Genomic DNA, 16,296 nt, shown 5'->3' on the forward strand with positions numbered 1-16,296 from the left:
CCTCACACAAACCATTTCATAACATATATCAAAGCATTTGTGATCAGATTACGTATCATCTATTTTGGGGGGTTTAAATCATGGCACAAATTTGGCCCATCGCTGCTACACGGTAAAGCCACAAATTTGGCCCATCGCTGCTACACGGTAAAGCCACAAATTTGCCCCATCGCTGCTACCGGGTTAATACAGAAAGGCAAAGAAAATAATATAATGAACAGACTACCATTACACCCTACAAACTGCCCACTAGTTAGAGAAAAGTAAGGGTTAAGGACAAATTCAACAATGTAAAATTTGAAAGAGTATGCAATAGTCAGTCCTGCTTGTTAAAAATTTGCTGGTGTGTCTGGCGCAGGTGAGCAGCACGGGTACAACATCCCGACGGTGGTGGAGTGCGGGGACCTCATGCAGTGGGTGGGGGACGAGGGGAGCCAGATGCTGCACGCCGTCACCGACAACAAGGCGCTGCCGGACCTGCCGCGCCGCCTGCTGTGCGACGCCTACATGTGCTTCTACCAGAGTCCTAAGGTCATGATGTACAGATAAAGATGAGTATGTCCTTTATTTTTATAGTGTAAATAGGAATTGTCAAATGGAGTGGGTGTATGAGTGTAAGGGTGTGACTGTGTGAGTGTGTGTGTGGACCCATGTGCACTGTATATTCATGTGCACACCTTCGTATGTGTGAAAGACTGATGTGGCCCGTCTCATTGGGTGCTCTTCCTTCCTCTGCCTGTAATTGTTTTCCTGTTCCTCAAGTCCTCGGCCCCGCTGCCCTTGGTGTGGGAGTGGACCGATGATGCTGGTGACAATGATCTTGAATTATACATTTTGTAATGACCGAATCTACTCTGTCATCAGTGTCCAGCAATGAAAATACAATGTTAATATGATATATATTATGTAAATACCACATATTTATATTGACGAATAAATTACAGAGTAGGAAACATGCTTGCATATATGCATATGTTTTGAAGAAGTAGTTGACTTTCCAACTCTCAACTACTCGCTGTTACTCTTGCAAATTTACATTCTTCATAGAGGATACTTGTTACATCATTTGGTCAACCTGTTAAACGTGTTCACTGCAGTTTGCCGTGTGAAGACAAGTCTGTACTTACAATCATCTCGTATTTTATGTATTGGGCCGGACATGGAAGGCGTAGGAATCCCTGCTGGAAAGTGTAGGCGTTCAGTGACAGGCAATGTAGTTAAAGAAAAGTTTTTATTAGATATTTATTTTAACTTGCTTTTGTTGATGATTGCACATATAATATATTCTAAAGTACTTTCCCTACTGGAAATATATTTACAGCAATGCTTCACATGCTGTGCTGGCAAACAGCCTAACTCAATTTCACAGTGGTAGTAGGTGAACCTTTCTTATTTATTTAGTTCTATCTAGAATTAGTAATGTGAGTCATGTCCAAAATGTCATCAGTTTAGGAGGAGGCATCAGAAAAGCACCATTCCTTAGTTTGCACGAAGGATCTCAGGCCTGAGCGAGTGACTTCCAGCAAGACACTGGCCTTGGCAAGCTGTGTTGTGTGGTCTTCCCGGCGGTGGAGTGGCCGGCCAGCGTTGGCGTTTTTTGTCTGAAGAATCCCACGTCTTGACAGGATCAGAATCCCGTGTTGTGCTTGTATATCTGACATACTGAAAGAAGCATCAGTTAGTATATGCAGGAGAGAGTGAACGTTGTGATAAGCGTGAGACAGGTGACTTGTTTGATGGTTCTGTACTGTGAGGATGAGAATAAATGGGAAAGAAGAAAGTGATGAAGGATAAAAATACATATGAATATATAGCATGATAAAGCCAAGTTAAGAATGGTTTCAAGTAGAGGCACTGTACCTCAGCCCCATCAACTTAGGCATATATGGATTCTGTCTCTCTTAGTATACAGTTTTAAAGTTGTATGTACTCCCCAAGTCACTAATGATATCAAAAGATGCTTGAAGTCAGCTTAGTAAATTTTCTTCTTTGTTATATGAAAATCTATTACTTTTTTAATATGCAGAAGCAGACCATCGCCTCAAAAAAATAAATCTTGCTCACCCAAGCGTGCCATTTCCATACCAGTAAAGCCACACAGGACTGACAGCAGGCTTGGGTCCAAGGACATGCACTTGTACTTGTACTCGTACTGTAGTACACAATATCATGTACTTCAGGGCCAAAAGTTCCTTAATATTTGTGCTTGTAATTGTACTCGGGCTTCAAGTACTCGACAGTTTTATGAATAGTACTTTCAAGTTCATTCAAAAAATGCAAACGTGTGTCTAGTGTGGTGTTTGACGACCTGCCTGGTTGTTGGTTAGGTCAGGGTGAAGGTTTAACAAGGGAGTGTCCTAAGCTTGGGCCTTAGTGAGGCCAGATGGCCTGCACCCCAGGGTGAGGTGACACTGAGGTCATGTCAGGTGACGAGCACAAAGAGGGGCAGTTTGCCACTTCTCAAAAGCAGTGGTCAATTTCCATGACTGAGGTGATTCAGTAGATGCCTGGAGCTGCTGGGTGAAGTGTGGGCTGTGGAGCTGCTGCCTGACAGGTTGTGACCTCATCTGTGTTTGCAAACACTTCATCTATATTCCATCATGAGTTTCGTTATCCGTATTGCATCCCGATTTTAATTTATGGTAAATCATTACAGTGAAGCAATATTTCAAGGTTAAATGAGTAAAAAGGTACTTGTACTTAGATTCAAGTACAGTACAAAAGTACTTGGACTTGGACTCGAGTTAAGCTCTGCAACTGAGTACTTGTACTAGGGTTCGTGATATCATAATGTAATCACACATGGATTCAAGTACCTAAAAATGTACTTGAACCTAAGCCTGACCGACAGACACTAAATTCATGACTCCTCACTAACTTAGATGCTCAATCTTTGTGTTAAGACATTTTTAAACCTTGTCTGCATGTATATTATCTTATCAGTCTGAATAGTTTCCTGATGCATGACCACGTCTAGTTAATGGAGATAAGTTTTTTTCTGATGGTTGGGTGTGTAGCGAACGTAATGACTGGTGGGTAATGACAACATAAGGAATGAATGATAATATTTAAGACTGGGAGAAGTGGTCAGACACATTAGACTATGTTGCTTGGATCACCTCAAGAAACTGAATTGGAATGAGATGGTAAAAAAATTGTGAGCAAGGACGGTGAATGGAACTGTGAGAGGACAAGCAATGCAGTGTACGCAGCAAACCCTCACTTTTACAGACCTTGATATAATGAATTTGGGCTTTAACCCGGTAGCAGCGGGGATCATGTTTCTTAACGGTCCCTCTAAGCAAGAAAAACGAGAAAAATCATCACTCACACAAACCATTTCATAATATATATCAAAGCATTTGTGATCAGTTTACGTATCATCTATTTTGGGGGGTTTACATCATGGCACAAATTTGGCCTGTCGCTGCTACCGGGTTAACAAACTTTTCTGCCTTTCCGGTATGTGCTGGGATTTATGGAACAAATTTGGTAACTGCAGGATTATGTTCAGTGGTGGGCTGGCCAAGCATGTACAATCGGTAGAAAAATTATCAAACACCTTTGCGTCGATTGAACAGATATTGAGCGAATCCTGTTGACATGGTTTTATGTCAGCTCGGTAGGTACCAGTGGCTCGAGTCTACTCATTGCCATCCACCTAACCAACACAACACCATGTCTTTAGATTTCGCTCAAAGTCTATTCAGTCGACTATTGGGTGTTCGAGACTTTTTTTGCCGACTGTACACACACGTTCGTTAGCGTAACACAATGTCCAACATGTAACTATTGTTTTAATTTCCCTGTGTGGATGTAGCATTTGTGATGACTGCATGTACATAAGTATTCAAACTCTCATCTGATATAACGAACAAGCTTTGCTATTTACGGAAATGGTCAGAAATAAGGAACTTTCAGCTCATATAACGAACGAAGTTTGTTATATATCAAAAGTTTGGATCCCTCGGATATAATATAACTTCCCTTCCCCCAGTTGGCTTGTTAAAGCGAGGGTTTATTGTATAGGACAGAGTTTTGGGATGCATAGTTTAGTGAGGGTGGACAGGAAGGGAGGACCACTAGAATGTCATAGGATGGCATGTATGGACAAGAGAAAGTGGAGATATCTACCAAGGCAATGTCTGTGAAGGTGTTCTGAGGGATAGCATTCAAGATGATGCTACCCCTCAGAACACCTTCACAGACATTGCCTTGGTAGATGTCTCCACTTTCTCTTGTCCATAGTGGAGATATCTACCAAGGCAATGTCTGTGAAGGGGTTCTGAGGGGTAGCATCATCAGACATCTACCAAGGCAGCGTCTGTGAAGGTGTTCTGAGGGGTAGCATCACAAGAGATATGTATGGTTGGCAAAAAAAGCAGCGAACACCCACGAGTTGATTGAATGGAATTTGAGTGAAATCTATAGTCATGGTGTTGTGTTGGTCAGGTGGGTACCAGTGGATAGACTCTACTGGTTGGTACTCTCTTAACCAACACAACATAGATTTCACTCAACTTGTATTCAGTCAAGCCCTGGGTGTTAGATACTTTCTTTGCTGACTGTGCCTAGACAGGTGCCCGTGAGTCACACACCGGCAACGACAGGTAGTCATGAGGGAGTCATCAGAGTGTTGTTTAGGGTGAACATGAACATGAGAGTTTGAGACAACCTACTTCCATTGTTTGGTTTCAAGAGTGCATGCATGTGTGTATTCATATGTGTGTGTGTTCATGTGTTTGAAGTTAAAACTACAGTAATGTAAACTAACATGCATTTTCCCTTCATTTATGGCTGTTCTCTCCACTTTCCTTGATGAAAACTTTTAATTCATCTAATGAGACAAAGTCAGAGGTGGGAATGAAGCAGATTGACTGACTGACCTAACTAAAGGAACATCTTCAGAAGGGCTGCAGAGAAAAATTACATTCAAGGTGTCCTCATTGCATGGATGTTGTCACAAGTTTGGAGGTAACTTGGATCTGCCTTTTAATCACTTTGTGGGTAAGGCTGCTTCTTATACTTTGGCAGACAGCACCTGAAAAAAAAAATTGCAGGCTTTCATTTGTACTTTAGAAATGAAGTTGTCTAGGCCTATGAGAAGTGGCATGAAAGAAGGGTTGTAAAATAAACTTGAGCATGCCATTCCTTCAAAGGTTAACACTTTTCTTTTCAAAGGTATCCTGGTAGAGTAACTCATTTATCAGTTTGGTTACATAAAGTCATGTTTTTGATTAAAAATGTCAGTTTACACATTTATGGCCACCACCGTTGCCAGATTGTCGTACTTAGAGCATAGTATTTACCGGTTTCCGATGCCTAATTATTGCAAGAAACATCAGAATCTAACTCTTTTGACGATAACTATAAATTAGTTTCGTTATTGGAGCCCAGAAGACAGTTTGGGAGTAGGAAGTCGGGAAATCTAAGCGGGAGAGTACGACAATCTGGCAACGTTGATGGCCACACAAACTCTTGCTTGTGTCACTGTCAAAAAAGTTGTTCTGTTAACAAATAGTTGTGTCGCTGTGTGTGTGATGACCTAACCGTTGTGTTCCTCGAGTGTCTTGTTTGGATTGCTTTGTTGTTGTGCCTCAGCCTCCCTGACTGTGTTGGTGGGACTTGCTTTCCCTCGGTGGCTCCAGAAGCTGTGTTCTTGTGAGTTGAAGAAAGGGTTTGCAAGACACTGCTGTCAAGTGTTTGTCTTTGCAAACCTGAAAACTGTTAATAATTTTTATAATGATGGCAAGTATGTAAGCTTTGATGAACAGCAAAAGGACCATCCTCTTGTGACTGTATGAGATGTTTGAATCTACAATTAACCAGAAAGCATCTTTTGTACTCCACTATAAGTATTTCCTGGCTGGAGAACAACACTTGAGTCTAGTCAAGCTTTTATTAATAGATGACATTTTATTACATGTGTGCTCTTTTTCTACACTTTTATGTTGACATTGCTTTTAGCATCACCATTTTGTGCTGAATTTTGTTCAGTAAAATATTGTGAGCAGGGCAAGCAGCTTTTCCGGTGACTGGGAACACTGAAATCATGCCGTGGTTTGGAAGTGTTCGGAGCCTTGCCGCCCTGCGAGGCGGTGAGTTCAGAAGAAACACTTCAGCTGTGTGATTACCTGAAAGTAAATCAAAACTCTATTCTTTTGAGTATTGGTGAAGTTTGTCAAAATTCTCTATGTAGTTTTTTGTAAGGATGCTGAAATTATTATTATTATTATTATTATTATTTTTTTCACTTTTCACTTGTGTCCTAGTTGCAATGTAATTTGAAAATTCAGATTTGATTTCAGTAGCTGATTTGATCATGTAAATCAGAAATGTTATATTTATCAGAACATTATAAACTGTTGAAAGTTTTAATGAGTCAGTACAAAGTTTAGGAATTTAAGAATAGATTAATGGAAAGGTTTGAATTTTTTATTATTTCACCAGTTTTCTCAATCAGCTGAGGCCGTGCCCGAGCCTGATACACAAGTGCCAGTTTTTAATATTGCCATAAATCATGCTTAGAACTCCATAATGTTTGATGAGCAATGGTGCTTGGAGTATGTTACACAAATACCATCTTGTGAGACTGCCAGAACTTGCTGAGCAAAATTACCATTTGAGCATCATGCTCCTTTCCCTTTTAATATGCAGGTTGAGCACACTTTGGACAAAAGATCCCATTTGTTTTTATGCCTTTCCAACCTTATAGTCCATGGTGTTCAATCACATCCACCACCACTGTAGGAATGATAGCATGGGATAGCATTATCATTTAGGTGGTTGGCACTTGTGTATCATGCTCCGTGAAGGGCCTTAGTTGATCTTAGAAAATTTTAGTGGAAGGAGTTTGTGAAGTTTTAGAACTCCTTGGAGGTCAGATTCATTGAGAGGTAGAAGTGGACTCTCATCTGTGCTTTCCATTTTAATATCAGTTTTGACATTATTAAAATAGGAATTGTCAGTTTAATTATGTTCACATTCTGACCTCGTTGGTACAAGGGATACAAACCTTCTTGGAGCACAGCTTCCACAATAGACGAATTGACCGTTACCCAAATGTGTTTCTTGTTAAGGTGTTCTTTAATGTTCATGAGATGTTTTCAAAATTACACGGTGTCAAAAAGTTGTTTGTTAAAACATGTTGATGATCAGCTTCTGAATTGTAAGCATGATTTCTGATGTCTATTTTGTGCTGATAAATTTGCATAAAAAAAAGCTGAGGGTGTTCTATCCTATGACAGTGTGCTGTTATGCCTGTTTATCCTCCATGGAAATTTAAACCACTGTTCCTACATTTTGACACTAGATACACTTCAGGGTAGATATACTGTCCCTGTTACACACCTGAGGGTAGTATGGTGTGGGTTCAGGCAGGGAGAGGGAGGTGTGTGCGCAGCAGTGTTGGGGGTGGAGGAAATTAAGGGAGCTCTGGGTCATACTATTCAACATTTCAGCTCACAATATACTCACTATAATTTATTCATGTGTGGAATTCATGGTGGATAACAGCTAGTAGTGATGGTGGTGGTGATGGTGATTGCATTGTGGAGGAGGATGTGGTGATTGTGATGGTGAGCGGACCGTGGAGATTGTTTTGGTTGGTGGTTGGTGAGGATATATGAGGAAGTATTGGTGGTGGTGATGGTGTCTGCGTTGTGGTGGTGATGGTGAGTGCACGATGAAGATTATAGTGGTGGTGGTGGTGGTAATGAGGATGGGTGATGTTGAAGGCATTTGATTGGGTGGTGTTGATGGTGGTGATGGTGATGTTGTGGTGAGCTTAGTGTGTCCTTACTTGTTTATTTTACTACTACTATGTGAAACTACGTATGCAAATTTTTAAAGACTTGCCCAATCTACTTATAACTAAATTTAACTCTACTCCCATTTATTAGCTCAGAGACAAGACTTAAAACAACCTCTGGGTCTATTATTCCCCATTATTAATAGTTTTACGAATTCAAAAACTGAATACAAGCTGAAAAAATACTCGGAATGTTAACAATGATGATGATAACTTACTCACCAAAGAAAGAAAAAAAAGAGAAAGAAAAACGAAGCCAGTGTCGGGTGTTCGAGAAATGATTCACGTCTCGTCTGGAAGCGAACTCGGTCATGTATAATTCCGAACCGATACATCAATCATGCTTCCGAAGACCCGAAGCCGTAAATTTTTAATCGCGTCACCCACGTCGATACAGTTCATCCATCACAGCGGCCGCGGAAGATGATGATGTATTAGATGACAGCTCGAGGAGGAAGGAGACAGCGTAGTTAATAGTAGTAGTAATGGTTCGGTCCCTGCGGTGTGACGTCACGTGGTTCTCCTCCCCAACCCCTCCCCACCCACCTACCCCCTTTTTTTAACAGTATACCTTCTCCTTTGTTGTTTACTTGCAACAATAAACTATCAATCAATCAATCAATAGTAAGCTCAAGGCCAAAACATAAAAAAAGATTGCTTGCACTTCAGCTATAAAAAAAAGTAGAAGAATTATAAAAGAAAGTAGTTAAGAGTAGCCAGAAAGGAGGTCAATTACAGATGTCATGATATAGTTGTTCTTTTTTAAACGTTTCCACCTTCTTGGACAGTATAATAAGCTCAAGGCTAAAACATAAAAAAAAAAAGATTGCTGGCACTTCATCTATAAGAGAAAGTGGAAGAATTATAAAAGAAAGTAGAGATCAGGTGTCATGATAGTTCTTTTTTTTAGACGTTTCCATCTCACACATCAACTATTACCAAAGACCTCAAAGGAGATTAATCGGGTTTTAATGAGTGTTTTATAGGTCCGCAGTACAGAAGAATGGTCAAACTCCCACCATGGGCTCATAAAACTAACCACGAAAAGTCCCACAATGCCTACGAAAGCCTTGTCAATTAAAACTGTGCTTGGACGCTGGAAGGTATAGGAATTATAATATGCCCCGCAGTGAGATTCGTATTAGTAAACGTTTCAAGGTCTTGTTACTTACGTTTTTGGAGGCCACATGGATACCTACGTCGGATTACAATGATTTTTTTCCCCGTTCATGGCGCAGAAGCCTTCCAAAACTTGTCTTCCAAATATGTCGAGGCCGGTCTGGCGTTGGCTCTCGTGGGTCCTCGAGTCACCACCACCACCATAACCATGAAAACACCAACACAAACACCAACAATAACTGACCACCACCACCACCACCACCTTCTCTCGCTCTCTCCTTCCATCACCACACCACAACAAGCCTGATATAGATCTCCTCCCCTCTGCTTTGCCACACAGTCCCAGCACCTGTCTCTTCCTCTCATATGTAAGCTTTAGGTAACACACGAGAGGAAAAAAGAGGTATTGGGACTGTGTGGCAGAGCAGAGGGGAGAAATGGACTCGACAATTTGGTTTCACAATCGGGTAAAAAAAATCACTCATGAAAACCCACTACTTCCGCGAGAGCCTCTTTAAGATAGACCACAATTTCGAAGAGTTTTGTTAATATATGGGCCTCAGTGAAGCTTCGAAGGCGTTGCTCGTGTGATGGACGCTCCCTGCAACAAACTTTGGCATTTGGAGTGATGAATGTAACTTAGAAATGAGGCCGCGCAAGATTTATAAGTGGCCTTTGTACAACTCACCTACGATTCCTTTCAGTTTGGTAACCTATTTATATCTCGCCGCGCATGATATATTAATTGCCTTTGTATTAAGCTACGCCTTTTTTTCTTTCATAGTTCAGTATTTCGCCCGCCAGATGTTCCTCCGCTCAAGAGACCCGCTTGCATTTCTTATGACTTGTTTTCTTACGTTCATTTCACCTTTAATGTCAGTTTTATATTCTCGTCGTTTGGGGAGGTGGTGGCTGAGTGGGTAGCGTGCGGGTGCAGCGTCCAGGAGAGCGCAGGTTCGCCATCACCACCCAAGAGACCCGTAACAGAGGCAGCCCCTCCACAATGACAGTATATAATTATGTGTATGAATCAGTAAATATATTAAAAGAAAGTAACCATGCAGATATAGAACAGAGGAGAATGGAGGAATGAAGAAGTAGAGGAGAAGGATATAGGAGCATGGATAAAGGGGAAAAAAAGAGGAGAATGGAGGAGGAGGAAGAGGAATAGAGAAATAGAGAGGGAAAAGGAGGAGGAAAAGCATGGATATTGGGGAGTAGCGGAGAATGAGGAGCATGAATAAATAAATAAATAAAGAATGGAGGAGGAGAAAGAGGAATAAAGAAATAGAAGAGGAAGAGGAGGATGAAGAGCATGAATAAGGGGGAAAAAGAGGAGAATTGAGGAAGAGGAATAAATAAATAGAGAGGTAAGAGGAGAATGAAAAGCCTAGACAAGAGAAAATAACGAAAATAAACCAGAAAACCCCAAAAATGAGACCCGTTGCAAAGACAGAATCCCCGCAATGTCAGTCTTCAATGAGTCGGTGTGTCGAGACGTGTGTTTTTCGCGGGAAGGACATTTTTTTTGCCTGTCATTTCACGAGGCTTCCACGTACACCCAAGGACCGACTCTCTGCAGCTACATGAGGCGAGTGAGTACCAGTGAGGAGGATAAAGACGTTTCCACAACACTCATATATTGGTATTTGAGGTGTTATGTGTAAGGCATGGCAGGTTTGAGTAAGGAGTAGGAGAGGGAGGGACATGGTAATTTTGCTTCGTCACTTAGTTTGCCATTTCCACCTTCTTATCGTGGTCAGGGAACGAATATTCAAGCCTCTGAACTATTATGGAAATGTAGAAATGGATATGAACGTTTGGAAGTTGGTAAGGGCATGGTAATTCTGCTTGGTCACCTTATACTGCCATTTCCACCTTCGTATCGTGGTCAGGGAACGGATATTCAAGCCTCTGAACTATTATGGAAATGTAGAAATGGGTATGAACGTTTTAAAGCTATGAAACGAATATTGGGTTGGAAGTTGTATATTGCCATTTTCGTCTCCGTATCGTGTAGCTTATGGACATTCTGATGCTACATAGAAAGTTACTTGGGCATAATCTAAAATCAGTTCAGTATGGTGGGTATTAGTCTATAGGAGCGGATTCCTATGGTAGGGTATGTGCCCCCCCATAGCCATGCCACTGCCTTGGTTGGGTTTTGAATGTGTGGGTGTTTCCATGAACTCTCTAGGTTTTGAATCACTAAGTCTGCAAAGAAGAAAAAGTATCCATGTTTTTATAGTCCCTTAGAGAATGGTGTGTGTGGGTAGCCAACTTGTTAGCTTTCTTGCATATTTGCCTTTTTTTGTAGTAATAGAATAGGTTAAAGGCAACACTCAAAGCAAAAAAGCCCACTAATGCAGTTAATTGTTGGTCCATCCATTTTATTATTGAAGAACTTTTATATGCTTACTTAATCGACGTATGATGCGTTCTGACGTCATGTTGTAATCTATAAGGGTTATGAATCCCACTATGCAAGTCAATTTCTTATGAATAATTTATGATTGAAAAGAAATGTTGGGTGCGTATTATCATCAAATTGCTTGGTACTTATTTACACTAAGCTCATTGAGGCGGCCATTAAGATGATATATAGAGGCTCTTTTAATAAGCTTTTAAGAGTGTTTAGATACTGTTTTTGTTTGCTAGAAAAAATATTGGTTCAGTTATTTGTCTTATTTTCATTTATATAATTAGAATTGCAGCCTGGCAAGTATATTTTTGTATGCGAGAATTTTTTTTTTTCAATATTGGTACATTTTTTTGTCTACTTTTCACTTATATAATTAGAATTGCATCACATCATGGCAATTATGTTTTTGTATTCTAGAAAAAAATGTTGGTATATCACACACAGCTAGCTATAGTCTATGATCCCAACTTTACCTAATACATTTTGTTTTGTTGTTTTCTCATTACTTTATAATTAGAATTTCATCATGGTTGATATTATGATCTTTTACTCTCCCTACATTGTTAGTTTCTCGGTCTTTCTTTCTTTCTTTTTCTTTCTTCTTTTCTTCTCTAATTTTGTCACATCATGGTTAATTTTGTGGTCTCGCTTTATGATAAGTTTAATGATTTTTTTTTTCTGTTCTTTTCATCTATAATTCTATTTCATTGTAGTTAATATCGAGATGTTATTGTTATTTTCTTATTCTTCATAGTTAGTTTCCAGGTCTTTCTTTCCTTTTCTTTCTCCTTTTCATCTGTAAATTTGTGTTCATGGTTAATATTGTGGTTTTATTTTTGTCATCCACTTATTCTTTATTTTTCCATTTATTTTTTTTTTATTTATTTATTTTTATTTTTACGTGTACACCTATAGTGCTGGTAGGGTTTTCTTGAGGGGCCTACATGGTAGTCAGCCCCAGCCCATCATGGCACAGGCAGATGTTTATAGTGGCGCCATCTTCTCTTGTTGTTAGTGTCATGTTCTTTATTTTGTTCTTTCATCTATAATTCAATCTCTCTTCTGTTATTCTCTTGCTCTTCATGACAAATATCCTGGGTTTCTAAAATATCCATTGTCCTGCTAATATTTTTTGTAACTTTTAAATTTTGTCATAGTCAGTTTCCCTCAAGTTAATTTTCTACTGCTATTGTATTTCGAGGTAGTTTATTTTTCCAGGTCTCTTCTCTTTGTCGCATTCTGCAGCTCCAGTTATTACTTTATGGTCTTTTAAAATGCAACCTGCTATAAAGTTTGGCATTTGGTATGAGAAACGAGAAATGCGACTGTGAGAAATGAATGTTTGCATGACTTACGACTGGCCTTTGTACAAGCTTGCGATTCTTTTCAGAGTTTGATAACCTAATTCTGTCGTGGTTGCTGGTTGCTTTTTTGTCACGTTCTGCATCTCCATTTATGAGAAAACAAGGATAACAAATGGATAGGAGAAAACAGAGTAACAAATTTATAAAAGAAAACATGGATAACAAATGGATAAAATAAAACAAGGCTAACAAATGGATATGAGAAAACAGAGTAACAAATTTATAAAAGAAAACATGGATAACAAATGGATAAGATAAAACAAGGCTAACAAATGGATATGAGAAAACAGAGTAACAAATTTATAAAAGAAAACATGGATAACAAATGGATAAGATAAAGCAAGGATAACAAATGGATATGAGAAAACAGAGTAACAAATTTATAAAAGAAAACATGGATAACAAATGGATAAGAGAAAACAAGGATAACAAATGGATATGAGATAAAAGAGTAACAAATTTATAAAAGAAAACATGGATAACAAATGGATAGGAGAAACCAAGGATAACAAATGGATAGGAAAATAAAATAAGGCCATGCAGGGGTAAGGAATGGATAGGAGACACAAAAGGGTAGAATGGATAGAAGAAAACAAGGGCAAGAATTAGATTGGAGAAGAAAATAAGGGCATGCATGGGTAAGGAATGGACAGGGGAGGAAAATAAGAACTTCAAAGAGTAATTAAGAAAACTAGGGAAAAGGGTGATAGAAAAGAATCCTCAGTACACTGTAGCCACTCAGTTTATCAGTGGTTAGTCTCCAAGTCTTTCTCTCTCTCAGTATGTTTTACTATGATTAATTTTCTTCTTGTTTTTCTTTGATCCTCCACCTCACTCCATTGTTTCCACCTTCACAGTTCTCCATGATGGGTTAGACCAATACCAAAGACTTAAAAAAATTCCTTGTGGAGTATGGTATGGTAGCAGCGACGGGCCAAATTTGCGGCTTTACCGTGTACCAGCGACGGGCCAAATTTCTGCCATGATATAAACCTCCCAAAATAGATGATGCATAAGCTGATCACGCATGCGTTGATGTATATTATGAAATGGTTTGCGTGAGTGATGATTCTTTCTCATTATTTTACTTAGAGGGGCCTTTAACCTAACCTAACCTAACCTAAGTAACATGACCCCCGCAGCTACCGGGTTAAGTTGAGAAATTCGAGGAAGCTATACAGGAATTCTCATGTGTATATACTCTTGCATCGAAAACCTAACCATTATGGATTGTATGATATTGTATACGACTTTCACAGTTCGCCATGATGGGTTAGACCAATACCAAAGACTTCAAAAAATTCCTTGTGTAGTATTTTGTGTTCATGTTTAAGTTTAGAAATTCGAGGAAGCTATACAGGAATTCTGATGTGTATATACTCTTGCATCGAAAACCTAACCATTATTGGGTGTATGAGGTTGATTGGTTCGGGTTAGTTTGGTTCGGGCTAGTGCAAAGACGCTGTGTTGGACTATGGAATCGACTCTTCAGACACCATTCACCCAGCACCATTACGAGGGCGTGGAACTGATTTGAACTGGATCCCACAACACGAGCCAGCAATTTCAATAATGACGACGGTGTAAATACGAGTAACAGCCATCAATCATCTTTTGGTATACATCCAGACACCATTCACTTGGCAACGTTAGGTACGAGGGCTTGGAACTGATTTGAACTGGATCCCATAAAACGAACCAGCGATTTCAGTAATGACTTGAAGATGGTAGTAAATAACGCCAGACATCATTCATTCACTCGGCAACCTTACGAGCTAGGGCGTGGAACTGATTCGAGCCGCTTTTCACTTGAATTGACGATTTTATTAATAACTTGACAATGTTATGTATCAACCATCATTTTTTTTCACGTCTATGCCTATAGCGCCGGTAGGCTTGCTTGAGGGGCCTGGATGGTATTCGGCCCCAACCCGTCATGGCGCAGGCAAGTGTTTATAGTGGCGCCATCTTCTCTTGGCTCATGCTGCCCCCCGGAACTCCTGGATTCACTTGGACGGTTTCCTCTAGAGTCCGGATTGATGGGTGGTCTTCAGGACAGCATGTGGGTAGTTTTAACTGGTGCCCACACAACGAATTAACGATTTTATTAATAACTTGATAGTGGTAATAGTATGTAACAACCTTCCATGTTATTTTGGTTCATAATATAGACACACCATTCACTCGACACTGTTGCTAGGGCGTTGGACGGATTCGAACTGGTGCCCACAAGACGAACTAACGATTTTATTAATAACTTGATTGTGGTAATAGTATGTAACAACCTTCAGTGCTCTTTTAGTTCATAATATAAACACATCATTCACTCGACACTGTTACTAGGGCGTTGGACGGATCCGAACTGGTGCCCACAAGACGAACTAACGATTTTATTAATAATTTGACAGTGGTAATAAATAGCATGTAACAATCTTCAATACACTCTTTTACTTCATATAAACACACTTTCCACCAGACCAGCAGTGTTACGAGGGCGTTGGACTGCTTCGAACTGGTTTCCTACAAAGCGAACCACCGATTTCACCTTGTGCCAATGTTAGCCATGCTGAGGACGAACGAGTCTCTATGAATAGCCCTAGCCAGCATGAAAGGCTATATAAATTCCGCATCGCCAAGGCTGCATCACCAGGGCGGGATATTATAATTTATGTATGCCTTAGAATAGAATGGAAGCGTCGTTAAAGGAGAAAATTGGAACGCGAACCAGATTTGAACGGTAACTTATCCATCTTTATGTATGCATAAGATAGTAGAATGCAAGCAATGTTAAAGAAAGAAGAAAACTGGATCATGAAGTGGATTTTTACGGAGGACTCGTATATCTAGTACCAATCTGCCCACTTATATATCATGTGTGTAAGTTCTTATGTACGGTACACATCTATTATGTATCCGTTGGAATGAAAGCGATGTTAAAGGAAAGGAAAACTGGATCCCGTCCCAGGTTTGAAGGGGAGACTCATATATCTACCTATCTATCTATTTATCTATATGTATGTAAGTGTTTGTGGAAAAAATTGGGCGGCTTTTCCGATACCCTACGCCCCTGTCCACCCAGCAGTGATTGGGTACCAGGTATTAATCAGGGGTTGTGTCCCGTCTCCTGTGATCTGTTCCCTTCTTTATTTCCTTCCCCTTCTGTCTCTCCGGCATATGACCACAGATGTTGCGCCGACTAAACGAAACTTTTTATTTATCCATGTAAGTGTTTGTGTACGTTAGAGTGAATGCTGCGTTATGATAAGGAAAGGAAAACGGTATCATGCCCTAGATCTGAAAGGGGGACTCGTATATCTATTAACTCAGCTATCTTTAAGTATGCAAGTGTTCATGTAAATCTTTTTATTATGCATAAGCTGGAATGAAAGCGGCGTTATGATAAGGAAAGGAAAACGGTATCATGCCCTAGATCTGAAAGGGGGACTCGTATATCTATTTACCCACTCATATATCTTTAAGTATGTAAGTGTTTATGTAAATCTATTTATTATGCATACGCTAGAATGAAAGCGACGTTATTAAAGGAAAAGAAAACTGGAACATGCCCCAGTTTTGGAAGG

At 39.8% G+C, this 16,296-nt stretch overlaps 1 protein-coding gene across 7 annotated transcripts in view; it reads left to right on the plus strand.

The window, feature by feature from the left end:
* LOC126980854 (ubiquitin carboxyl-terminal hydrolase CYLD-like) overlaps nucleotides 1-6,679 on the plus strand; it is a 29,113-nt gene extending 22,434 nt beyond the window's left edge. For 6 of the 7 annotated variants that reach the window (XM_050831169.1, XM_050831175.1, XM_050831176.1 and 3 more), the window contains 2 exons: nucleotides 359-4,153; nucleotides 4,281-6,679. In XM_050831169.1, coding sequence (XP_050687126.1) covers nucleotides 359-549 — 191 coding nt within the window. In that variant the 3' untranslated portion in view covers nucleotides 550-4,153; nucleotides 4,281-6,679. The remainder of the gene's footprint in view (nucleotides 1-358; nucleotides 4,154-4,280) is intronic. The other variant, XM_050831170.1, reaches the window with a different exon arrangement.
* The last annotated feature ends 9,617 nt before the right edge of the window (nucleotides 6,680-16,296 follow it).

Source organism: Eriocheir sinensis, chromosome 45, assembly GCF_024679095.1.
Source record: "Eriocheir sinensis breed Jianghai 21 chromosome 45, ASM2467909v1, whole genome shotgun sequence".
Classification (NCBI taxonomy): Eukaryota; Metazoa; Arthropoda; class Malacostraca; order Decapoda; family Varunidae; genus Eriocheir; species Eriocheir sinensis.